Genomic DNA, 24,426 nt, shown 5'->3' with positions numbered 1-24,426 from the left:
AAGCAAGGATATGAGGTTAGAGCTATGCTCATGATATAGAATTAGTCACATTCAAAACTTTAATAGCTTTTAGCGTTTAGCCGGGAGTTAAGCTCCATTACGTCATCTATTCATCTCTGCTGGTGCAATGCTTGCTAGAGAATTCATAGAGTTTACCCAGACGATGTTCATAGATAAGAAAAAAGGAAAAACACCAACGATATCTACGCTTCACGGACACATCCTTGCTGATATTTTGCATTCTATAACAGACCTTCATCGATATATAGAAAAAGAATTGTATAATGTATTAACGTGAAAGATCAAATTCACCTGAATGTCCGATAAATCAAATACGTCGTTTATCATACTCTCTTCGGCACGTGGATTTGATCCAGGTCGGCAGAGTAGGAGATGCGAAAGTAAAAGTCAAGTGAAAGAGAGATAATGAATAATACTATAAAAGAATGAAAAAAGGGCAGAAAGATCTAAATATATAGTTATATACGTAAAAGAAATGAAAGAAATTAATTGTCCGATACATTCCGTCTAATTCCAATCTTATACACAGCTAGCCAATTAAGCAAGATAATGTCCTTTTTGGTTTGCCAAGCTGAACTTGGAGCAAAGGTTATACAGCAACGCAGGAAGTTCCGTTGGCTTGGAATCCTTGTTTACAGGTGTAGACTATCGACAAAAGTCAGTCAAGTATATAATCCAAGAGGGAGCAAGATTGTGACTGTATATACAATAGCTTCCTTCTTCGGGATTGAAGGTGAATATAGTTACTCACCTGCACAAGTACCAATCTCACATCCTACTGCAAGGGAGTGTGGAATTTGAGTACAATCCTGACCACCTGATCCTACACAACCACCACAAGCTTCAAGTTCAGTAGCGAAATCAACACATTCGTAAGCCCATTCACCACCTCCAGCGGTAGGTACGGTACTATCAACAATCATCGAAACATAATTAGCCATGCCAATAGTAAGCGATAGGAGAAAAGGATGAGCTCACCAAGCATGAAGAGAACCAGGGCAATACATTTTATCAAGATCAGTTTGAGGGAAGCTTAAAGTTTGTTGTTGTTGGATATCATTACGTTTCCATCCCCATTTATTACCACCGTTATTACCTTTTGAATCGAATTTAGACCACCAATTTTCAAAGTCAGCTTGATTGAAATTGTTGCCTCCCCAAGGATACTTGCCACCTTTATGATTTGACTGACCTTGATTACCTTTTCCTGGTCCTTGAGATGGTCCAGTATGTCCACCACAACAGTCTACGTATACTTATCGTTAATGGATTGCCTTTTGACAACAGTAAAAGTAATTAACTTACGGTTGTGTTCATCCCAATCATCACAATCTGGTTCAGGTGATCTTGGACCATTGGGTCTACATTTCTTGTCGTTTTTGTGCCAGAACCAACCTATTAACCCGTATCGTATCGATTAACCCCCTGGAACTGCCTCCTCAAGAGGCGCAACAAACAGTTGTACTTACCAGAAGGACACTTGATACCACTTGGACAATCACCTTTAGGTGGATTGTGTTGCCAAGAATCATCACAACATGTGACCGATCGATCATGCCACCATTGACCACCATGACATTTACCAGTGTTTTTTACACATTTGTGAGTATTTTTATCATAAGTATATCCTTCACCACAATCACATGGAGAAACTTCTTGAGGTGGAATGCAACTGAATTATGTGCGAACGGATTGAAAATTAGTGGAGGAGACACGGAGATGGATCGTTGAAATTAGCTCACCATCCGGCTTTGAAATGTTGAGACCAGCCAAATGGACAAGTAATTCCATTTGATGGACTATTTTCCAAAAAGGAAAAATACAACCCCATCAGCTAACTTTGTAAGAGGATTATAATTTGGAACAGTAGCTTACGGTGTTCTAGTATGATCTGAACAACATAGAGGACTACCTTTATAATCAGTGAAGAAACTTCCAGAAGATGAGCACCAATCTTTTTGTTCATGAGTTGCTTTTTGTTTGATTGAAGAACCACAACCGAAGTTGAATGAACTTCCTCTTGAGAATCCTCCAAATCCACCTGCTGATACTGAACTGGCCAATGAGATAAGAGTTAGGAAGATAGTTGTCGATTTCAACATTTTGTCAGTAAGGTCAAAGATGGTGGCGAGATGAAGATACGAGACAGAGAGAGAGGAAGGAATTAGGTGATAACGATCAGGAATCAGATGAAAGACGATGTGAAGTGGAACGTGCTGTTGAGTTCAGGGGAATAAGAGGATAGATAGAAAGATAGATAGATATATCAATTATCTGATTCGATTGAAAGATGGTGTTAATTCAATAAAGATAGGTATTTGGATAAAGGAGTGCGGTTATAATATGAGAAGAATAAATGTGGGAATATGGGAATGAGATGCGCAGAGCAGGGAAATTAGAATGTAGAATGAAGATCAGAAAAAGGAGAAGAAGAAGACTGTTGAATGAGTATATATCTTTATGACAAAGGGAACAAAGAGTCAGTATGAGCTAAGAAGTCTAAAACGTGAGAACGATTTGACCAGTATCTTCCTTTAGGTTTATTTTCGACATCCCTTGTTGTTTAGTAAACAGTGAGTCAGTAAGTCAGAGCTAGGTGCAATCAAAAGGGAACCCCTTTTCACGATCAACCAACTGAACCAACAACAATTTCACCCTCGAGTTCTACTTGTTTTATGTTGCCCATAAACTTTAGAGACGGTAGAACGTCCAAAGGTCCAAAGGTCAATAGATTAAAACGCACATAATGCGTTGACGGTAAACTAAAAAGTCCGTGTGTATAAAGGATACATATACCCGTTACTCCATCCTTCTCAGATGGCGTCGTCCTCTTTTATACAAAGCTCGTTTTGTCCAAATCCAGTGATCCGTTAACAACGATGAAGGTTGCTTTGAGCGGCTGAAAGTGTAAGATTGAGGGTATCGTCAGTATCCATTCTGACGATGTTTTAAACCTAATGACAACGAAAGAGTACAATGTTTCGAGTGTTCCTACGGAGATTTGATTTTGTATAGATTGTGAAAAGGTCGTGTTTCAGGTTACGCATTGATCCATTTTACATCGCCTCTGACGTTAAACAAAAGCGTTTCGGCGCCCGATATATCAGAGTTGAAAGATTTGTTGATTTTTGGTTCCCGGGCTTGATACACACACAAGCTGATCCTTCAAAGCTGTCTTTTGTTGTTTTCTGCGAAGTTTCATCCTGTGTAAATCTCAACAATTCTGTCTCAACTGAAATTATGAGCCTCGGATACATTCGCGAGGAACGGAGATCGTCCATCACTGACTGTCCTGAGACTAATAATCCCATAGAAGGGACTTGATCCTCAACCCTTGTCGTTCAGATGATCACAAAGGAGCGTGCGGTGGCTCTGAGCTTGAGCAAAAAGTGCGTATTCGAAGAGTGATTCGATCTCTCCTTATCATTTTAAGCCAGAACAAGATTGGCGATAACCAGATTGGCCTAACCGAGAAACCGATCGAGAATCGTTCTATTACTGGGGAGATGTCGTCAAGCCAATTGAAAGAACGGCCGGGTCAAGTCTTTCCCTCTGATGTACGGGAGGAGAGTCAAAATCATCTCGGTGGACCGTGCGTCATTTTACGCCTGGCTCCGATGTTCCCCAACATATGAGCGCAATTGAAAATCGTTACATCCAGCTAGCACCCACTACAGGAGGTACACGAGAGTCGATCCTTTTAGCTTCTTCATATAGAGCTACGAGTCAAGCTCGATGAATGGTTGATGTCAGACTCTCATTGTTTGTTTGGTTCTTGACATGAGTATTTATTTAGACTTCATGGAGATCGATGGACGGAATCAAATCTATCAAAGCCAAATATCAGGTTATATAACACGTGTAAATATGGAGAATATCATATCGCCACCATCAAGCATTGTTGATTTCTAGAGATATAGCGACAATAGTCATTAGTTACTAAACTGCTTATCGTCTTCTCTCAAGGATTCTTTCTGTCCGCTGTCGAGGGTTATCAAGATGCCAGCCAAACACGACATCAATGTGGGTGTATACACTTATTCTCTCCCGCAAATCCGGGGTCTACCTCGGGTAAGATCATATTGCTGACAACTCAATGTTCATGAATTATAGAAAATAGGAGTGGAAAGTTCAGATTTCCCAATATTGTAAGTCCGTCATGTGACTCTCAGCTGAAATTAGTAGCTGACAAATGGGACGATCAGGTGCGAAACATGTACGTCAAAACGTAGACTGAAAGCTGGTTGTATAGATCTCAATAAGCTGATTGATTTGCTCTTAATAATAGGTCTGGGGCCAAATCCATATGTGCGGATGGTGAGTACAACAAATCCCATATATCTCAACATATATAATCGGAACCAAGACCGAACTGACAACAGCTCATTCTGCCTCGGTCTTATTCGTAGTCGAAGCAAGAATTCGGAAACGAATGTAAGATTTGTAATCGACCATTCACAGTTTTCAGGTGGAATCCAGGAGCTGGAGCCAGATATAAAAAGACTGAGGTTTGTAACACTTGCGCCAAAATAAAGGGTGTATGTCAGACTTGTCTACTGGACCTGTATGTCTATCTCTTTGAATATATAGATTGAATGCGGAAAGAGCTAATATTCGCGCAAATTAGTGAATATGGATTACCTGTACAAGTTCGAGATGCAGCTTTAGGACGAAAAGCTCAAGCACCAACATCAGATATCAATAAGCGTGAGTTTCGAAACCCAGCATCCCATCAAATTTATCGAAACGAGAGATCAAGTACTGATAGATAACTCCGAAAACGTAGAATACTACATACAGAATTTAGAAGCTCAAATGGCAGATTCACCTGATGGCCAAACTTTCGATTCTGAAGTAGCCAATCGAGCAGGAAGAGAAATGTTGAAAGGTCTTGCAAGGTCTGATCCATTCTATAAACGAAATAGACCTCATATATGTAGTTTCTTCGTTAAAGGTGATTGTAAGCGTGGCGGAGAATGTCCTTTCAGGTGAGCAATCATTCATATTGTGATTTCAGCGAGGAATGAGAATAAAAATACTGATGTGGGTTGATTCGTTCTTTTTAAAGGCATGAAATACCGAAAGAAGGAGAATTGTCTAAACAAAATATGGTGGATAGGTATTATGGAAAAAATGATCCAGTAGCTAAAAAAATGTTGAGAGAATCAGCTGAGAGTAAAGGAATGAAAGCGCCTGATGACAAATCCATCGTAAGTTAATACTTTCATATATGATAATTTCATTCTCACGTTGTACTGACATGATCTATTGTTTGGGATTATTTAGACAACATTATTATTCCTTGGTTTACCTCAAACTACCGAATCAGAAGTGAGAGCTGCATTAGTAGCTTATTGTCCATTCGTAAAACCTATTGAAATTAAATCAATAACGATTGTTGAAGCTTCTCGTAAGTCTTTTATCACATTGTATCAATCTTGAGCAGTATGAGACTTACGTTTTCGTATGATATAGATTGCGCATTCATAAATTTTAAATTACGTTCACTTGCTGAAAGAGTTGCAGAAGCTTTATCTGCTCAAGGTGGAATAGAAGTTGGTGGGAAAAAGGCTAAAGTAGTTTGGGGTAGATCTAGGCCACAAAAAGGCAAACCAGCTACTACAGCTATAACGGATAGTAGTGAAGCTTCTGGCAGTGGGACAGTTGCTATAACTAGTGAAAGCGCTTAAGATGATGTAGAGTGAAAATATTCAATCATATATAAGGTAATATTATTTTGTAACAATGGTTAATGTATACATTATAAGACTATATTACAATTACTATTGAGATAATCCGCTTGACGAGCAAAATCAGGAATATGTAAGTCCGAATGCCTGAAATACTAGAAGTTTACGAGTCCAATTCAGAAACTAATTTTTTGATCACTCGACAAACCATCTTCACCTGCTCCAAGAGCTTTCCAATCTATACCTCCTTCTGGACCATATTTAACTTGTAACCATTCATTTGCTTTTTTGAAATGATTATTACCTAAAAATCCTCTACTTGCAGATAAAGGTGAAGGATGAGCAGATTTTAAAATAAGATGAGTTTTCTATATTAAGAAATTCAATGAGATTATATTCAATATACACGATTCTTTTTACAAATAGGAAAAAGGATTTGAAAATAGGAAACATACATTATCTACACCTGCACACATTTTTGCTGCATGTGCACCCCAAGCCATAAATACAACTCCTTTTCCACCTGGTACTTTTTCACTCGTTGTTGTAGAAGCGATTGAAGGTCCAGGTGAAAGTCTTGAAGTAACTACTTTCAAGACTGCAGCTGTAAATTGATCCCATCCTTTATTGGCGTGTGAACCAGCCTGAGTAGAAAGATGTTTACGATTAGGCTCATTTTATCAGGTATGACCAGACTGATCAGGGAGACAATGTGTTAAACTCACTTCATGAGCTCGTACAGTCAAAGAAGTATTCAAAAGTAATACACCATGTTTAGCCCATTCTGTAAGATCGCTACAATCAAATCAATTCAGTTATGCTTATTGTCTGAAATAATACAACTAAAAATCCAAAAATTACTAACCCATGTTTGGGAATAATGAATTCAGGTATTTCATCGTGCATTTCTTTGTACATATTTCTAAGCGATGGTGGAATCCGAACTCCTTTTCTTACCGAGAATGCTAAACCCTATTGTACGGTAGAATCGTAAGTACAGCTTAGGTCGTGAGCTTCATCAAAGTCAAATCTCTCACGTGCGCTTGTCCATCGTCCTATAACAACGTAGGGTTTAGGCGGTCAGCTGCCGCTCTCGGTACGTATTTCATCTTGACCTCCTTTGAGGATGACTCACGTGGTACGGATCTTGTCCTACCAAACGACAAGCATTTTGCAATGAGCTGAAAGATGTCCAAGTATACGAGATCATGGTAGCTCACCTATTATAACCACTCTAACATCTTTCAAAGGGCAAAATCGGGACCACGAATAGATATCCTCGGCTGAAGACCCGTCAGCTGATCATTTCATATGACGCTTTAGGCAAGCTTACCAGGCGGGAAAACTTTCTTTGTCTTTTGCTCATTCGTTACAAATTCCTTCAACTGCAACCATAACTTCAGCATTAGCATAGAATTCAGGTCCAAAAGATCAGACATGGCATCCGAGAAGAACACCAACACGAGTGGGGGAAGATTGAAAATAAACGATAAGCTCACATTGAGGAAATAAGATTTTGTGAATTCATCTTGTAAAGCCAATAACCAATCTTCACCCATAGTATCCACTTCTAAACTCAATTTACTTATCCATTCTGGTTTTTCAGCTATTCGAGCTTTTAGTTCTTCTCGACTTTTTGATCTAACAATAGGTAATTTTGATGGAGAAGTAGTTGGTCTTGAAAAGATATCTGCTACTTCTAATTGAATACCTGAATGTCAGATTTCCCTTCATACCATATCGGAATGATCGAGTGAAAGCTAAATAGTCTGACTTACTACCTGCAGGTCTACTATCTATTTTTTGCTTTTTCGCAGATGGTTCTCCCGTTGTTTCAGATTCTTCCTTAGCAGCTGCTGCTCCTTCCACTATAGCTCTTTTGGCTGCTTCACTTAATGTACTTTTCTTTTGTTTTTCCGGTGTTGACAAAGTAGAGGTTACAGCTCCGTTAGCTGTAGCAGCAACGTTTGTCGGTTTGAAGTAAGATGAAATCGATTTTGCTTGAGGAGGCATGTCGTTGGGCTCGTAAAGAATAGTCCAGAAATAGTAATTTCAATGTAAATTGGTCCAAGAGTCAATCGATGATGATGGCTAGGTAGTTACTCTTTCTTTGGATTTTACCTGGACGCGACTGACATTCAGTTATTAACAAAGCAAAAGATCTGATCCCGATAATAATAAGAAATATCTTCCGATCAGTGCGTCATCAACACGTGGTAAGATCATTCTCATTCGGTTATTTTAGTGCTGTTATCGTATTCGAGTACTTGTTATCAGATGCTTTTGAGGGGATGCTTTGAAATTATTGATTGATATTTACCCGTCATCCCTTTTGAAGTCTGTATCCCGGTGCATTTTAACCCAGCAAGGCCCTTGATTCATAGTTCTACTTCACGCATTGCCAAAATGCCTCCTTCACCTACAGCTAGCGCACCTACCAATCTCGAGGAACTTAAGGAATTGTTGAAGAATGACAATAAAGTCAAAGTAGCAGGTAAGGGAATTGATCACAATGGACAATCATATCAAGCTGGTATATACTGATGCATTAGCCTATCTCATTAGGAGTTGACGTTGATGGAGTATTGAGAGGAAAGATCATGTCAAAAGACAAATTCCTAAGTTCAGTCAAAGGCGATGGATTTGGATTTTGTTCTACAATATATGGATGGGACAGTAGGTCTATATTCCCTACATGCCCGCATCAACAGTACTCTCCAGCCATGACTTCCTTCCAGATTATGCGACAGCTGGACTCAGCTAATCTACTCGACGTTTTAGTACACGACCTGGCATATGGCAAAGAACTTTTAGTAGCAAATTGGTCAAATGGTTATCGTGATTTATGGGCAACCATTGATCTATCTACATATAGAAGATTGACATGGGAAAAGAATATACCCTTCTTCCTATGTAGTTTCATTGTTCCCGAAACCAACAAGCCTTTGGTTGTTGATCCTCGAAGTTTGTTACGTACTGTGTTGGAAGATGGAGCGGGTCAAGAGTTAGGTTTCCAAGCGATGGCTGGAGCTGAATTTGAGGTATGTGTTCAGTCAATGTATATGTGCTTCCACACATAAGGTATGCTTAAGACTAATTCACGTGGCATTCTAGTATTTCCAATACAAGGAGACTGCTCAATCGTTAGCAGATAAGAACTTTCACAATCTCAAATCTCTAACTCCGGGAAGTAAGTTAACCAAATCTCAGTGAACTGATGCTTCAGACCAGCTTATGAACCTTGTAGTGCACGGATACTCGGTGTTACGCCCCACACTCAATCAGGATTATTTCCATGATCTGTATGACATGGCTGTTGACTTTGGAATAGAAGTCGAGGGACATCGTTAGTCAGAAGGGTCCTTGATCACGCTCGAGATTATACTGCTGAGTATCGAATTTACACTTAGATACCGAGACTGGTCCTGGAGTATTTGAGACTGCTTTGGCATATACCGACGCAGCTCGAATGGCGGACAATGCATGTCTCTTCAAGCTCGTAGCGAAATCAGTGGGCATGAAATATGACATCATGCCCACATTCATGGCTAAACCTTGGGGAGATGTTCGTTAGCTTGACATTGATAGAGACAAACAACCGCTGATCACTGATTTGTATATAGCTTCCAGGTTGTTCTGGGTGAGCTCTTTGGACCACGTCGAGGTAAATCAAGCTGACTCATATCTTACAGGCATATACACGTCTCTTTACGCGACAAGAACGGAAAAAACATTTTTGCTGTTTCAGAAGAAGAAGAAAAGTCTGGAGGAAGGAAAGACGCGGAATATGACGACGTGAAATACCTGAGCAAGGAAGCTGAGTGGTTCTTGGCTGGTTTGTTGGAGGGAATGCCGGATGGTAAGTTTTTATCACAGTCTGCATATACACGCACTTAAAGGTAACTAAATCTTCCATTGCAGTTATGCCGATGTTCTGCCCAACGATAAACTCGTATAAGCGATTACAAGGTGGTCAAGTGAGCTCTCGATGCTTTCACGACGCGAGGTCTTGGCTGATGAGACTAATGATCAGGCAATGTGGGCTCCCGATACTGCTTCTTATGGGTACGATTCACGTGCTGCTTCCGTAAGAATATTGAGTGGACCTGGAGTTAAGGGATATGCTACGAGATTTGAGGTCAGGGTACCTGGTGCGGATGTACGTCAAACCTTTCTTATCATTTCACGGCGATGTGCAAGCTTGATTGAAAGCAGGAATTCTATTAATGACAAGATACCCTCCAGATGAACCCATATTATGCCCTTTCGGCAATTTTCGCTCTCGGATTCAGGGGTATGAAGAACAAGACCAAGCTTCCGTATGGTCCTCTCAATTCACCTGGAGTCACGAGAGATACAGTCAAACACTTGCCCACCTCCTTAGAAGGCGCGGTATCATCATTCATGAGGAAAGATAGTGTAGCTAGAGAGGTATTGGGGGATTACTTTGTAGATCATTATGGAGGTACGAGGGAACATGAATTAGATGTTTGGAAAAAGGCTGTAACAGATTGGGAGGGTGAGCCTATCCTTTGACCAAAAATTATGTGACAAGAAGCTGACCCCAATGGACTACATTTAGTCGCCAGGTACTTCGAGTTGGTGTAAAGGATTGAAGCGATATGCTCTAGAATAGTATATTGACAACTCCAGCTTTCTCTTGGGTTTTCAGAGAGTCAAACATGCATAAATTATAGACTTATACTCGTGCGCACGAAACCGAATAAACTCCTTTCATTCGACCCTTCTTACAAGCTCCTAGGCCCCCGCAGCGCCATCCTTTCGCACTTCGATATAAAGGATGCTGCATGACGAGTTGTTAGTCATCCTGTATATCTGCCCAACATCGATCATCTGAGATTTATAGATAAATCACCAACAGTAAAAATAAAGCAATGGTTATGTTCCTCACCATCTCAACAACCAAACTTACACTAAATACGCTCGTCATATTTGCCTTGATCAATTATCATACTTACACAACTGCTCGCTCAACTGATCCTGATATTACTCATACAGATCCGACATTGACCATTGAAAGATCAAGTATAAGCGTAACTACTGATTCTTCACTTCCGACAAGTCAGGACTCCCTCGCTGCAACTCAACCCAAACCATCAATACTTACACCACCCCAACAACAATTTAAACAAATTCCAATCCAGCCTCCATTCATCGTCAATAACAATCCTCAACCTCAACCTACTGAAACACAAGTCATCTATCTTCAAACCTTTAATCATTCATTACCTCAAGGCGCATCTCCATTTCTTCATCCTTTAGCAGTAATACTAATTCTCTGCTCAATATTAGGATTTATTTCAGTTTTATTAACATTACCATTTAATTTACCAGGAATGTCATCTTCTTCTTCATCTTCAAAACAACCCTCTTCTTCATCTTCTCCTAAACCTTCTTCATCATCTTCTTCTTCATCTAAACCTTCTTCTTCTTCTTCATCATCATCTTCAAGTTCAAGACCTTCATCTTCTTCTTCAAGTGGATCACCTATGGCTTCACCACCACAACCAATTCCAACAATAAGTGCAAATGCATGGATGTCTTTTTTTTTATTTTGTTGTTTGGTTTTAATTATTTTACAAGGTCCATTAGGTTTAACTGGTAATTCAATTTTACCTGGATTTCCTTCTACATTTATTGGAGGTTATAAAAGTATTCCAAATGTATTACCTAATATTGGAAATACATTACCAGGTTGTATAGGTATTGTAAGTGGTTATGTACCTTGGTGTCAACAAGAACAACAACCTCAAATTCAAGTTCAACAATTAATTCAAAATCCTTCGATTAATTATGATGGGAATAGAGTTTTATATGGATCTGGAATACCTCAAGGATTAAATATGGGTGGTCAAGGTGGTTTTTCAAGTTCAAATGGAGGTGGTAATTGGAATTGGTATTCAAATGGTGGTGGTGGTGGTAATATTGTTAGACAACCAAGTGAGTCAGATTTCATCAACATCAGAGCGAATATCGTTTTGATCTATTATCCATGATAGTTTATCATTCCCCCCAACAACAACAACGTTCAGTACAATATCAAAGACCAGGATTACAAATTCAGATAAATCAAGGTCGTAATCCAGTATCTCAACAAGGTAGGTCAATATTTTCTTATAACTCTTATTTTTGAAATCGAATTGACACTTACGACAAAGTTTCACTTTTATCTTCACCTCAATCACGATATTATATAAATCATCCAATTTGTAATCATCCAAACTATTTTGAATATAATCCTTATCCATACAATTATCCGAATAATTATCAATATCATTTCTTTCGATAATTCAATATACATCTTTAAATAATCAACAATTATAATTATCCAACCAAACATATTCGATGTATATTTAATTTAATCCTTAATTCAAAAAATAGGTATAAACGATAATGTAAATGTACAATCTCAATATATAAATCAACCTCCTCCATCACAAAATATACCAATTCAACAACCTATTTCAATCAATAATCGTAAGTCTCATTTGATCTAATCTCATTCTCAATGTTTTAAGGCCAATATGATATTTTTAGCACCTTCAATTATACCTACTTCAACAATAGCTTCAATTAATAATTTGGAAAATGCATTTTATCCTTTATTAGTAGGTGCAATAGCATTATTAGTAGTATTCGATTATGCTTCATAATTCGGAAATTTCGAAAGAATAATAATGCCACACTTTGTTGTGTGAAGAGGATCATATCATTTTTTTAACTTGTATGAATTGCAATGAATGATGATTTGGTGAAATTTCATATTTTGCATGATATTAATTAAAATCATAGAAATGTACTAGATAATCCAAATATAACAAAATAAGCAAAATCATCAACACATTTCGTTAATTCATGCTAACTCAAAGAGGTTTTCACTTCTTGTAGCTGTTTTTAATTCTTTAATTGTACAACCAGGACATCTAATTTTACTGCCTTACGACTGTCTTCTTGGCTTACTTGCGCAACTTTATCTTCTCTTATACAATCACTCTCCAATAATCTCCATCCACTAAGATACTTGCAACAAACATAATTATATGCATCATATTCCCTTGTTATCTTCTCGGTGAATCTCCACGTTCAGATCTAGATCATTGTCGAGTTCGCACCTCCTGATGGGAATAAGACGGCATCCGTGAAACCCTTTCCTAATTTACCCCATTTAGATTTCGGTTTATCTTTATTCTCCTTCTCTTTGATACTTGCAGCCACCTGTTTTTCCTTTTCTTTGATTTCCTGTTGTCTTTGAGCTTCAGCTCTTGAAACAGCCATTCTCTTAGCTTGTTGTGCTCTGAGAGCTTCAAATCGAGCTTGAGCTTCTGCCTTTTTGGCAACTTTTTCTGCATTTCTGATACTATTAAAATCACTCAGCATCAATGCCCCGCTCTTTTCGATTGTTCATTTCGTCAAATAAAGTACACTTACGCTTGCAGCTCTGCTTTGGCTGCTTTCTTACTACTCGTTCCAGTGGATCCAGAACTAATACTCACACCATCATAAGTAGAAGCCAGGCCAGTATTGGTCCTTATCAAGCTTGTCGTATCCGAGAACTCGATCGTGCTCGAGTCAAATGGAGCCGTTGCGCCTGATCCCAGACGAATCGATTGACCGGTAGAAGAAGAGCTATCAGTCATGACTGAAAGATGTTTGTTTTTATTCTTAGGCAAAGAGTTAATTGACCCAGAGGATGTCGTTCTGGACAGGTTCGAAGGCGATGCTGCCGCCTCGAAATAATAAGATGCGACTGAATGATGTGATCCCATTGATTCGATAGCTCGGGCTTGTTGGGCTGATAAGGATTGAGGAGGGGGTGTGGCCGGTGGTAGTAAACCTGCAGCTTCGAGCGTCGCAGCGTTCAGTCGTTTGCCATCTGCCAGGGGATCGATCAGCCCCTCCCGATGTTTCGACTGATTGCGTCTCATCTGAAGGGTTTCGTGAATGAGATGGTGACCTTCCGGAAGAGGAGGTAAGCCCGAACCTGAAGAGGATCGACTGTCCATCAGGCTGCTGGAGAGATCTCTTGGTGGGATGATCCATGATTCCCTCAGTGAGTCCGCTGGGGTGGAGGGGAAATTGGATGTGACATCCGAATTGGTAGGACTAGATGATCGACGAAATCTGGTTTGGGAGAAATCTGGCGTCGACAAACCGGACGATGGGCGAAGGGAGGAAGTGCTGATTTGAGGTATAGGTAGTCTGAGGGGGTTCCGGGGTGGAGGGGGTATAGGATAACTTGGAGGGGATCGGACTGATATACTACCGTATGAGGGTGTGAAAGATACTTCTCGGTCATTAATTGAATTGATGCTGAGCGCCGCCAAGAGAGTGTCTACTTGTCCATCTTGTTCTGCAGTGGCATTCTCAACCTCTTCGTTGACGCTCACGTCAAGTGCAGGTGCAGTCATGACATCCAAGGGGACAGTAAAAGAATCCGCCCTGGCTCGTCGATGAGGTACATCATCGCTAGGAGGACCACCTCTCGGTCCAGTCGAAGTATTCGAGAAGTCATGAGGCTGACTTGTACCGCTGGGCGTGATGTGTGGTTGACCCGTGGAGCTACCGCTGTCGGAAGCCTGTGAACCAGAAGGTCCTTGTCGATGAGATCGAGCAGCAGCATTCTTAGCCATCTGAACCAAGTACAGATCAGCAATGCGTTTCACTCATGTCGATTCTAAGTAGGGGAGTACTCACGTGAATCATATTCAGTGCTCTGACCTGCAGACATTGTTCACTGGCCAGTGTGGCTATTTCGTATATGCCCACTGCGATCCCAGGTTCCAGTCGTTCATGCAGGGCGTGTACCACCAGCCTGTTCAATCGAGGGATATTGTACTGCTTCGCGAGGAAGAGTAAGGCTGAAAGAACAGGTGCACGATTTTGCAGCGCGGTCGACAAGGAAAGCGTGTAAAAGTATTGCACAAGGGCAACGCAGACTGGGAAGGGCTCAGGTACGGTAAGATTGGTAGGAGCGAGTCGAGCGGGAGTGAAGGATCCAAGCAAGGTATCATTGATATCGACAGTAGGAGCGGCAGACAACACCCTTGAAGTCTTATCGAGTAAAGCCTTTTCTTGCTCAGCAAACCATGGCCATCTCTCAGATAGAATTTGTCTTGAACATTTGATTCTCCTACCGTCATCACAAATCACCTCGAAGTCCGATGCTAATTTCTCGTCAAGCATCGTTAAGCCAGCTTGTTGTACTTTAGCTGGAATTTCTAATTTGGGAGGTTGATATATACCGAAAGCTTCCAATGAGATGACCGCCATGTGATCAAGGTTGACAGCTCGTCGACTGTAATCTGAAGCGAGATCTAATTCGGTGTTGCCGAATACGAGAATTTTGGCTGTTTCAGGCCAGACTATCGCGCGGTTCCAACTTCCAGCAAACAGTACATTTGGCTCGAGATGTCGCCATACCATGTTATCTAGATTAAGTGCCCAGATTGAAAAAGCGGCCGATGATGAAGCGAGGTAAAGGCCACAAAGAATAAAATGATTGCCCACGATACCCCCGGTTGGGAAACGTAACCCGGGAGGTTGATGCTGACCACGCATAGCATCCGAGTCATCGCGAAGATTGTAGGAAGGAGGGGAGACGTGTTTGTCTGAAGAAGTTGAAGGGATATCTAAATTTGGCGAAAGTATGTCCAATTCTCGTCGAACTTTGGCAAAATCGTAATTCGAATAACACCATACATCTAGACAAGTAGTTGGTCAGCTACAGATTGCTTGAATAATCAAGCAAGAAACACTCACCTCCACCCTCTCCTTCTTCATCTATGGAATAGCTGTGTGATGAGGTAGCTTTGAGCTCGCCGCCTGTATGGGGTACTACCACCCTTCGTTTCGAGCTGGTAGCGACACTTCTATAAGCTCCTTTTGAATGAAGCCCCCCTGCTTCCGGCTGAACAGTTTTGGATTCCCATACTTGCTTCTTCAAATTATACACGTTAATCTCGTATATCCATGAATTATCTGAATGTTGACCACCTGAGATAACCAATTTACCTCTTGATACTGAGCTGAGATGAGCGTACCTGGCTGACGGTAAAAGGGTGGGGTCTTGCTGGGAAGTTGAGGTGGATGAGGAAGGGGAGGAGATCCCTATGCCTATCACCGAAGATGGAGCATGTGGTTGTGGTAGCCAACGCCTGGACAAGCAGTCGAAGAACCAAATGTCGTTATGAACGGACATGGGATCTGAATCTGACATCCCACCAAAACATACTAATTTGTCCTCCCCTGCATGTATCCCACTCAGTCAGCTTACATAGGTGGAGCACCAATCGAAAGCATACTTACAAACATCCATTGAATGGAAATACCTCGGACCGGGCCCTTCTCCAGCATCCACTCTTTCCCACACTCTAGTTCTAAGATTCATAGCCCACATTTCTGATGTCAGGCGACGCGTCTTGACTGACTTTCCTCCGAAGAGGAAGATTGTGGGTGGATGAGGCGCAGATAGTGGTGAGATAGTGATTGATGGTCCCTAAATGTGCATATGAGGTATAAGCACAACTTGTATACATCTTGATGGAAGAGATGAGACTCACTGTGAGAGGAGGTGGGACATTGCCCTTTGTGGACTCGCTCCAGCTGACGAGATGAGCGAGGCCGGCGTCCATCTTGATCAGAATTCTCTAATGTTCGCGAAGAATTTTCGATGTGAATAAGATGATACAGCGATAAAGCGGAAGAGGGCAAAATCTATCCGCTAGGAGGAGGTATTTGGACAAGGGTCTATCTGTCGAGGGTATATTGGTCGCTGCGACGTGACGATTCTGGTCCTATGTTGCATGAACCTATCGATAGGTAATTCCTGTTGTAAAGAGCGATGAATGCTTGCCAGTGGGGATGTGCGGGCGAGTATGGGATATATAGGTATTGAAGTCGAGCCCAGCGGGACGTTGACGGGCAGGTCCGATCAAAGATATTGCTATGTTATCAATCTTCTCTCGATCTGATGATTGACTGATGTCTTTAACGAAGTATTACGTCTAGTAATTTCTGACACCACGCAGGGTCCTTTCGATGTCAGAAGTATTGTACCTAAGAGGCCGGAAGATTTTATTTTGATGGGTACCTTCGCAGAGGTTTTTGACGATCTCGAATTTCTTTCCTCTTTTCGCAGAACCCTTGATTTGATGGTAACCAACCTCGAAAAGATGACTACGATGATGGTGAGTAAGAGGTATAATAGTAGGACCGTGCAAAGGTACGCTGCTCTTGCCTTAAAGGTAGCGGATTAGTCTGATGGTGAAGGGAATACGGAATTGAAATTAGCTTATATACTAGAATGTAATTTAAGATAGATCAGCCATCAATACACAAAATCCCACTAATAACATCAATGACTGATCAAAGCTGTCTCATGCTCATGCTCATGCTCATTCTAACTTGATAGGGCAAGTTGGCATGATCACTTAAAGAAATTGACTTACATTATGAATTTTCCCCTCCTTTCTGCTGTCCTTTGGGTGAAGCAACGTTCTAGTCTTTGCACCTGTACAATGAAATTCTAGCCCTGGAAGTGAGAGTGAAGTACTGTTCCAAAAGTACTGGCGTTGTATGAATAACTTGACAACGAGTATGAGTTAATATTCTTCGAGTTTTGAGGTTGGAGTATGTGTGATCTTCTGGCCAAAGGTACCACGACCTAATAAAAGGTCAAAGCGTGTATGCTTGATGGTGAAAGCGAAAAGCGGTTCACAATGATAATAATAATCTCGGAATATCTTCTCAACCTCGTTTTTAATTCTATTACTGTTATCGTGCCTTGATCCAAACAGTGTGGAGGTGGGGTCCGAGTGTTTTTGTTTTCGAAGTATGACTAATCTCTCGAGTAATCTCTCGAGAAAGAAATCAAGAGATGAGAGTAATCGTCGTAAGTGCGTTTGGTGATTATATATATATATATATATTTTGGAACAAGGAAAAGATAAGAATCGATAGGAGGATAATTAAGACGATTTTGGGGGGTTGTCTAACTTGATTCCTTTTTTGTTTCCTGGTAACTTAACTTCCCGTTTCAATACTATCCTGAGGAAAATCGAAATTTGATATATAAACAATTTTGAATGAATAAGAAATGATTTGAAAAGAAAGAAAAAGATAGATTTGTGCTGCATATGAGAATCTTGACGATGAAAACGAGGGAGTGCTTTTTCGCAGTTGAAAGGTATCCTCATCGAAAAAAAATGAACTAAAAGCCAAAGAAATCATCTTTGGTATCATCGTATGATCGAGAACATTATCAAACTAAAGATACTTCCGTATACGCTAAATATACAAGTGTCTTTTACATTTTTAACTATTCAAAGAAAAGATGAACGTTTTTCGATCGATCCTCAATATGACTTTGAAGGGAATTAAAAAGAAAGGCTGAAGATAATCAGATTTTATAAGGAAATTATAAAATACTAAAAAAGTAAGTAACCTCTTTCTTTTACAAGTGCCTAATTTTAGGTCCCATTATTGGCATCTTAGCTTAGTTATCATTTCCGGTACTTTCGGATTATATCCTTACATTTCTAAAAGATTTGCCCAAACATAATGATTTGTATACGCTCATAGAAAGTATGAAACGCTTTGTAATTTATGAAAAGGTGTAACAGTGTGCAAAGCATTCTCATATGAACCATTACTCGTAAATGCGAACTTTTTGAATTAATAATATGGTCAAAGAGTCGTATCAATCTTTGTAATTTTCATTCATCTTATTTTCGGTCGAATAAGGTATTCAAAGAATTAGGAAACTCGGTTCCTTATTATAAACAAAAGTATAGACACTTTTACCCGTTTTTCTCACCTATATATGCCGTATAATGAAGTACCTTTTTGCATATGTTGTCTGTCAGATTTTGCGGGAAAAAGAAGGAAATAAATACTCGCCTATAAATTTGAATCTTTTGGACAAGAAATCAAGATATACAAGTATAACCTGATCTAATTATCGAAAATAAGGGTTTTTATAAGAATATTCTAAAATTGATTAGATCAGGTTAATTTCTTTTGTTTTTCCCCGAAAAATGTTACATTTTAAAGAGTTATCTTACATAATTACCTAATATGAGAAAACCCCCTGATATGAAGTATTAGGCATAAGATTTTTTATTCACGTTATCCGTTACCAGTCACGCATTCCATATATCCTCAATATTTCTAGTATCTTTCAAAGCAGGAAAACAAAGTAACTAGTATACCAAGTGCGAATCGGAAATTGCATTTCATTTCAATCTAAAGTCATTCATACGATTGAAAAGATGCAATACAACAAGACAACAAATCACGGTCTAATATACAAAAGCGAATAAATTGGTCAATAACATTCATCCTACTTGATAAGTCTAACGTGTTTTCTACGCGCATTCTCGCTTATTGTCCTATCATTATCTGATACGATTTATCCTTTACTTTAAGTCTTGATTCGCTTATAAAATCTATTTTAAATATCATCACTATCATTAGTATTACATGCCTTACGCAATATCATATCAGAGCTAAAAAGGGAAATTGTGATGAACTTACAGAATATAAGCAGGTCGTGACTACCAATGAAAAAGAATTAGACTCATCAAATATGAAAAAAGAGGTGACGTTAAATGACAACTCACCACAACATCTTTTTCATGTGCTTTTGATATCTTTGAATCTTCGCAGTACATCCAACCTTTACTAGATTTAACATATGCAGTATCTGAACGAAAACATTCTCAGTTTGCATCTCGTTACTCCATCAGAGAATCAAGAGATTGATGTTTGATAAGATATGAGGAACTTACAATGTCCCGAACTTAAAGTTCCCATATGATTACTTACACCATATAAATCATATTTGAATGGACCAATTTGACAACGAGGATCATCTAAATCTTCATTTCCTGTAGGTTGTCTAATAGGTACATATCTAGTTAAATCAAGTGATTTTACAGGGAAAATAACTGGAGTTTCTGATTTATCCCAAAATACACCATTTTGAGTTGTAAATCTCTTGAGTTGTATTAGAAGGACAGGAGGTAATCTAGAGATAGTAAGAGTTTTCGTAGCTTTTCTTGGAACTTTACATCTAGGGCAATTCCTAAGAAACACCAAAGTGATCACTGATAAGTACTCCATCTCATTACTCAACGCAAATACACGAATACTCACCATGCATCTTCCTTTTCCATCACTTCGGCTTTGACAAATTCATCAATCAGTTCCTGGATAACCACCTTGGATTTACCAGATGGAACAGGAAGGGACATATACATGAAAGTATCGTATGTAGTTGATGTCTAACGAGAACGCACATCGGATGATCAGCAAAGATGGGCGAGACGAAACAGATGAAGCAGAAGACCTCAGACCCACTTTGTGACAGGTCAAGCATTCAAGTCTATTCCTATATTGTCCTTGAAACAGATCCACAATGAAACTATCATTTCTCATCTTATAAATTTGCCATTCTTTTTCTGACGCTACAGCCGGAGGTAGAGTTTCAAGTGCAGCTTCTCTTTCAGGTGACATGTCTACTGGAGGAGGTTTAATTTTTACCCTATTTAGATCTTCGTGAAGACCGTCAAGTACGAAAGACAAAAATTCTTGTGAATCATGTTGATCGGTTCCGCTGAATTGAGCTGCAAAAGTTATGATGTTCTTCCTAAACGTAACGGGTGATAAAAATGTATAATCTTCTTTCCATAAAGCCTTTAGTAATTCAGCAAATGCGTTTGCTAAATTACCTTGGGTTCCCAGTTTATTATTCATATTGATCGAACGTTTATATGATCCATCTATACTCCCTCATCAGCTTCAGATGTACTATACAGAATTGCATTCGGATAACGATTGCAAGCTTACCTAAGAAGATGGAAGTGAAAGGATAAGTCGCCGACAGGCACTGAAGGGTCGAATTCATATAACAGGTACTGAAACCGCCAGAATTATCGCATCAGCTGACTTCGTATGCAGCAACAAAGCTAAGGATTGAAAAATTGCGACTCACTTTCCAAGATTCTTGAGACCTGTTAAACCTAGTACCACGTCATTCCAATACCTAACCTCGTCACCTTCTCTTGCCACAAGATCCAATCCACGTATACTACCAGACCGCACAACAGCGGGACGGGTATCATATCTATCCATTGGGTTGATAGCTGCAGGCGGAGGTTGAGCAAGGTTCGCAGATGACAAAGCGTGGGCTTGAGGGTAATCTACTGCTGGTCTAGGGGAAGGCGCTGTTGTCAACGCTGATCCAGAATACGCTTGTCCATGTTGATCCAAATAATCCGATCTTCGTCTTGCACCTGGACCGGGGTGAATAGATGCCTGCGGAGGGGCTGTTATGGGGGTAGCGGAAGAAGAGTAATTTGAGGGTGATCTAGTATGTGAGATAGGTGAAGGTGCGTAAGATCTCGATGGTTGACCTGATATATATGAGGATGGTTCGCCCGTCATCGATTGTGGGGCGTGACCGAACTGTATCCAACAACTTTGGTGGTGAGCTATCGTCATAACATCGGAAGGCGACATATTTGAGCTTACACTATCTGTTATATTCTTAGCATAAGGTGCGGATTGATATACAGGCATGTCCCTATTAGCTCGTTTGCTTAAGTCCACAGAAGATGATGGTGAAGTGACTCTGTCAAGTCTAGATGTACTACGGAGCAATAATGTTAGTTCCGCTTCGCGATGTTGACAAAATATGTTCACCTGGAGGAATGGGTGTAACCATTTGTCTTTGGGTTGTAAGGTCTACTTTGCCCGTTGACTTGTACAGACTGACTGTGACCATGGCCATTACCATTTCCATGTGACTGTGCCAATTGAGCGGCATAAGCTTGTTGATGCTTGGAAGCTCTCATCTTGATAAATTCTCTCCAAGCTTCGTATCCTCCGACAAGCATCACGGGTGTTCTCTCCAACTTTTTAGCTGTGAATTCGTACTGGTAAATCGATTCCCATAATCTAGATGCGGGTGTTGCTTTCTGCTCTTTCGTTGGCCAATTCGTCGATTTGCTGTCATACACAACCAACAGATCGTATGTATGTCGACTAGCGAAAGCCTTCTGCTGCGCAGGCGGGGAGAGCGATAAGCTGTCTTCCAGCTTTTGGGAATTGATCCTATAAGACGTGCATAAACGTCGATACATACGTCAGCCTTTCAATTGCCATGGTTTGCAAACAGTCAGATACGTACCCATCTCGCATCAAGACAGTAGGATCCATCCATACTACCGTGATCTTTGCACCTCTAGGTTCGTATTCTCTTCCTACATACCCGCGTTTATACTCTTCTTCGGCCCTCACATCCAACAGCAGAATATCTACAGCCGGATTGAGGAAGTACGATCGAAGTTCGTCTGGAGTGACAGAGTTACTAAATGGAAATTTCGGTTTCTTGAAATCTTGACTATGGGTTAAGCCATTTGGTTGTGATGTTGGCGGTCGGGGTGTCATAGAAGGTGGATGTGGTAAAGAATGCCTTGTATGTGGAGAATTTTGAGGTGGAGTAGGTGTAGCTACTGGGAATGACAAGGTAGGCGATACCAGATCTCGTAGTCCTGCTGTGGGAGCGGTATCTCTCGTCACTCCATTTGGGGCGTTATCTTTAACTACGCCATTTGGTAGATTGTTCGGCTTGGAAGCAGGTAAGACTGGTGCAGAAGGTCTGGATGGATGTTTGTCCTTTTCGTCCTCTATTATAGGTTCATCTGACAGCAGGTCCACATCTCCAGGCAGTGTAGCTACATTGGGTGTACTTGCAGGTCTTTTCAGTCCAGCACCAGCATCAGGCATAGGCGGTGATAAGGCCTTCTTCACATCTCCATGTCCTGATTCGATCCGCTCTAATGCATTGATGCTGTCTGGTCGTTGAGGAGGAGGAGGTAACGGTGAAGATGATCTTCCAGGTCGTTCGATTGGAGCAGAAGGTAAAGTAGGGAACGAAGGCACATCAGGTAAATGGATTTCAGGTGAGTGTTCTCCATTTTCCTCTATAGTCGGATTATGTTGCGTAAATTTGGCTAATCCGTTGACACTGCCATTAGGTTGTCCCGACTTTTCTGAGTGCTTAGAAGATTGTATCGATGATGACCATTGCGCTATTCTCGCATTCGCTTTCACCAGATCTTCGTCATCATCTTGGAATTGTTTGCCAAATTCGCTCAATGACGGAAAAGCTTTCTCGAAGTCTTTTAAGGTACCTGAAGAAGTGTCTGCTTCATTGTTCGGTTGCGATTGAGCAACGAGTTTGCGGCTAGTCAAGGTGGACGGGATGGGCGGTAGAGGTGGTTTGGAAGTACTAGCAGCAGGTGGAGGATGGTTCAAGGACGTTTGGGAGTTATTGTTGATCGGAGCTACCGGAAGTGGACGATCCCCTTCTGTAGGATTGGTATTTCGTCTTGAACGTGTCGACGAGCCTGTAGCTGAGGGGCGTACCGTAGCTGCCGAGCCGCTTTCCTGTATTGTCGGAGGTTTAGCTGAAGGAGCCGAGCTCGTACCGGACGGTGTGAGACTGTGTAAACTTGCACCCGAACCACTTCTTTGTCTAGTTCCAGCAGGCTTGGTAGTCCGCAACGACCCTAAATTACCACCAGCACTCGCTCCTGTACTACTCGGTTGAGCTGATGTAGCTGAAACATGAATGTGGTTTGCGGGGGCAGCGGAGGGTCGATTGGATGATACCGTGGGCGATGGCAAATCTTTGCCGAATCGTTTAGTTGGGTTGCCAACATCCATTCCTTGACCTCCCAAAGCTTTCAACCTATCTGCTATACTTCCACCTCCTCTTATATCTGGGCCTGATTCGCTACGTGATGGGCCTGGTCGGGATGAGGAAGCACTAAAAATTATGATGTCAATTACCCATTCTCGAGCTTAGGTGAAAAAATAGCAGCAAAAGCTATGAATGTTATGGACTTACCCATTCGTTTCGACATCTCTTTTCTTCAGCTGCTCTTTAATATCTTTAGCTTTGCCCAAAAAAGCTTCGTAAGTCTATTCCGGCCATCAATCAGTATCAAGTAAAAGTAAACTGACTATATTGTAAGTTCAACTTACCTCTTTAAAATCTTTGACTCGTTCATTCCAATGTGAATCACTCTTCTTCAAATCCTTTAGACCAGGATGCATCTTACAATAACTATAAGCTTGACAACTTCTTGTATATGCTAAAAACATTTCTTCTTTCCTATTACTTCTTTCTGCTAATATAGCTAAATCAGCTTCATGTTTAGCACGATCAAACCATTCTTTAGGTGAACGTGATTGAATATCTTCATCATAACTTGCCATACTTTGCAAATCTGTCAATGGAACAGAAGTGAGTGAAGTTGACCTTGACATTTTGCTGGATTATCACTAATGCAACAGTCGAAATGATGATGAATGTCGGGCTATATCATGTGCAAGGATGTTATAGTGATACGAATAACGTGTTTTATTTTCACTTGAGTGTCTAACAATGAATATCTCCGACGCTCGTAGTACAATGCGGCTACAATATGACTATACCAAGCTGAACAAATTGATTAACAATGAGAGAAAGAGAGATGTGTAAATATAGCCAAGTAGAGGATACTTGATCATCATCATCATCGCCGCCCACAGCGTATACGTAATATAACTACTATGACCCCTCTTCAGGCACGCACCAAATAAACAGTACTCGTAATTACAACACCATACAACAATAACAAAATAT

At 40.5% G+C, this 24,426-nt stretch overlaps 7 protein-coding genes across 7 annotated transcripts; 3 read left to right on the top strand and 4 right to left on the bottom strand.

The window, feature by feature from the left end:
* Window positions 1-610: 610 nt before the first annotated feature.
* On the bottom strand, window positions 611-2,123 carry I206_106424 (uncharacterized protein; the record flags this gene model as incomplete). Its single annotated transcript, XM_019158922.1, has 8 exons — window positions 611-666; window positions 773-930; window positions 1,000-1,117; window positions 1,223-1,267; window positions 1,327-1,416; window positions 1,491-1,693; window positions 1,764-1,820; window positions 1,897-2,123. The coding sequence occupies 8 exons, from the start codon at window positions 2,121-2,123 to the stop codon at window positions 611-613; spliced, it is 954 nt and encodes a 317-aa protein (XP_019008060.1).
* Window positions 2,124-4,020: 1,897 nt separating this feature from the next.
* Window positions 4,021-5,711, top strand: I206_106423 (pre-mRNA-splicing factor SLT11; the record flags this gene model as incomplete). The annotated part of the gene is made up of 10 exons (XM_019158921.1): window positions 4,021-4,044; window positions 4,135-4,169; window positions 4,227-4,237; window positions 4,310-4,338; window positions 4,431-4,585; window positions 4,649-4,728; window positions 4,808-5,009; window positions 5,090-5,231; window positions 5,308-5,431; window positions 5,497-5,711. 10 exons carry the CDS (start codon window positions 4,021-4,023, stop codon window positions 5,709-5,711), a joined length of 1,017 nt encoding a protein of 338 aa, XP_019008059.1.
* Window positions 5,712-5,887: 176 nt separating this feature from the next.
* I206_106422 (uracil-DNA glycosylase) lies at window positions 5,888-7,724 on the bottom strand (the record flags this gene model as incomplete). The annotated part of the gene is made up of 10 exons (XM_019158920.1): window positions 5,888-6,079; window positions 6,167-6,355; window positions 6,437-6,506; window positions 6,577-6,683; window positions 6,749-6,766; window positions 6,847-6,863; window positions 6,932-6,994; window positions 7,045-7,096; window positions 7,211-7,422; window positions 7,490-7,724. The coding sequence occupies 10 exons, from the start codon at window positions 7,722-7,724 to the stop codon at window positions 5,888-5,890; spliced, it is 1,155 nt and encodes a 384-aa protein (XP_019008058.1).
* A 393-nt stretch (window positions 7,725-8,117) lies between these two features.
* I206_106421 (uncharacterized protein) lies at window positions 8,118-10,319 on the top strand (the record flags this gene model as incomplete). Its single annotated transcript, XM_019158919.1, has 12 exons — window positions 8,118-8,205; window positions 8,277-8,387; window positions 8,493-8,752; window positions 8,826-8,901; window positions 8,959-9,057; window positions 9,122-9,276; window positions 9,335-9,351; window positions 9,404-9,570; window positions 9,633-9,688; window positions 9,745-9,870; window positions 9,957-10,230; window positions 10,294-10,319. 12 exons carry the CDS (start codon window positions 8,118-8,120, stop codon window positions 10,317-10,319), a joined length of 1,455 nt encoding a protein of 484 aa, XP_019008057.1.
* Window positions 10,320-10,606: 287 nt separating this feature from the next.
* Window positions 10,607-12,385, top strand: I206_106420 (uncharacterized protein; the record flags this gene model as incomplete). The annotated part of the gene is made up of 4 exons (XM_019158918.1): window positions 10,607-11,672; window positions 11,732-11,830; window positions 12,114-12,209; window positions 12,270-12,385. The coding sequence occupies 4 exons, from the start codon at window positions 10,607-10,609 to the stop codon at window positions 12,383-12,385; spliced, it is 1,377 nt and encodes a 458-aa protein (XP_019008056.1).
* A 436-nt stretch (window positions 12,386-12,821) lies between these two features.
* Window positions 12,822-16,363, bottom strand: I206_106419 (uncharacterized protein; the record flags this gene model as incomplete). The annotated part of the gene is made up of 6 exons (XM_019158917.1): window positions 12,822-13,089; window positions 13,161-14,362; window positions 14,427-15,433; window positions 15,492-15,977; window positions 16,038-16,227; window positions 16,292-16,363. 6 exons carry the CDS (start codon window positions 16,361-16,363, stop codon window positions 12,822-12,824), a joined length of 3,225 nt encoding a protein of 1,074 aa, XP_019008055.1.
* Window positions 16,364-19,152: 2,789 nt separating this feature from the next.
* Window positions 19,153-24,068, bottom strand: I206_106418 (uncharacterized protein; the record flags this gene model as incomplete). The annotated part of the gene is made up of 13 exons (XM_070203316.1): window positions 19,153-19,177; window positions 19,266-19,285; window positions 19,352-19,434; window positions 19,520-19,815; window positions 19,887-20,014; window positions 20,091-20,512; window positions 20,580-20,647; window positions 20,725-21,197; window positions 21,264-21,381; window positions 21,435-21,845; window positions 21,922-23,565; window positions 23,647-23,720; window positions 23,784-24,068. The coding sequence occupies 13 exons, from the start codon at window positions 24,066-24,068 to the stop codon at window positions 19,153-19,155; spliced, it is 4,047 nt and encodes a 1,348-aa protein (XP_070059417.1).
* Window positions 24,069-24,426: the final 358 nt, after the last annotated feature.

Source organism: Kwoniella pini, chromosome 9 (genome assembly GCF_000512605.2).
Source record: "Kwoniella pini CBS 10737 chromosome 9, complete sequence".
NCBI lineage: Eukaryota > Fungi > Basidiomycota > Tremellomycetes > Tremellales > Cryptococcaceae > Kwoniella > Kwoniella pini.
This window is presented reverse-complemented; position numbering and strand designations above follow the sequence as displayed.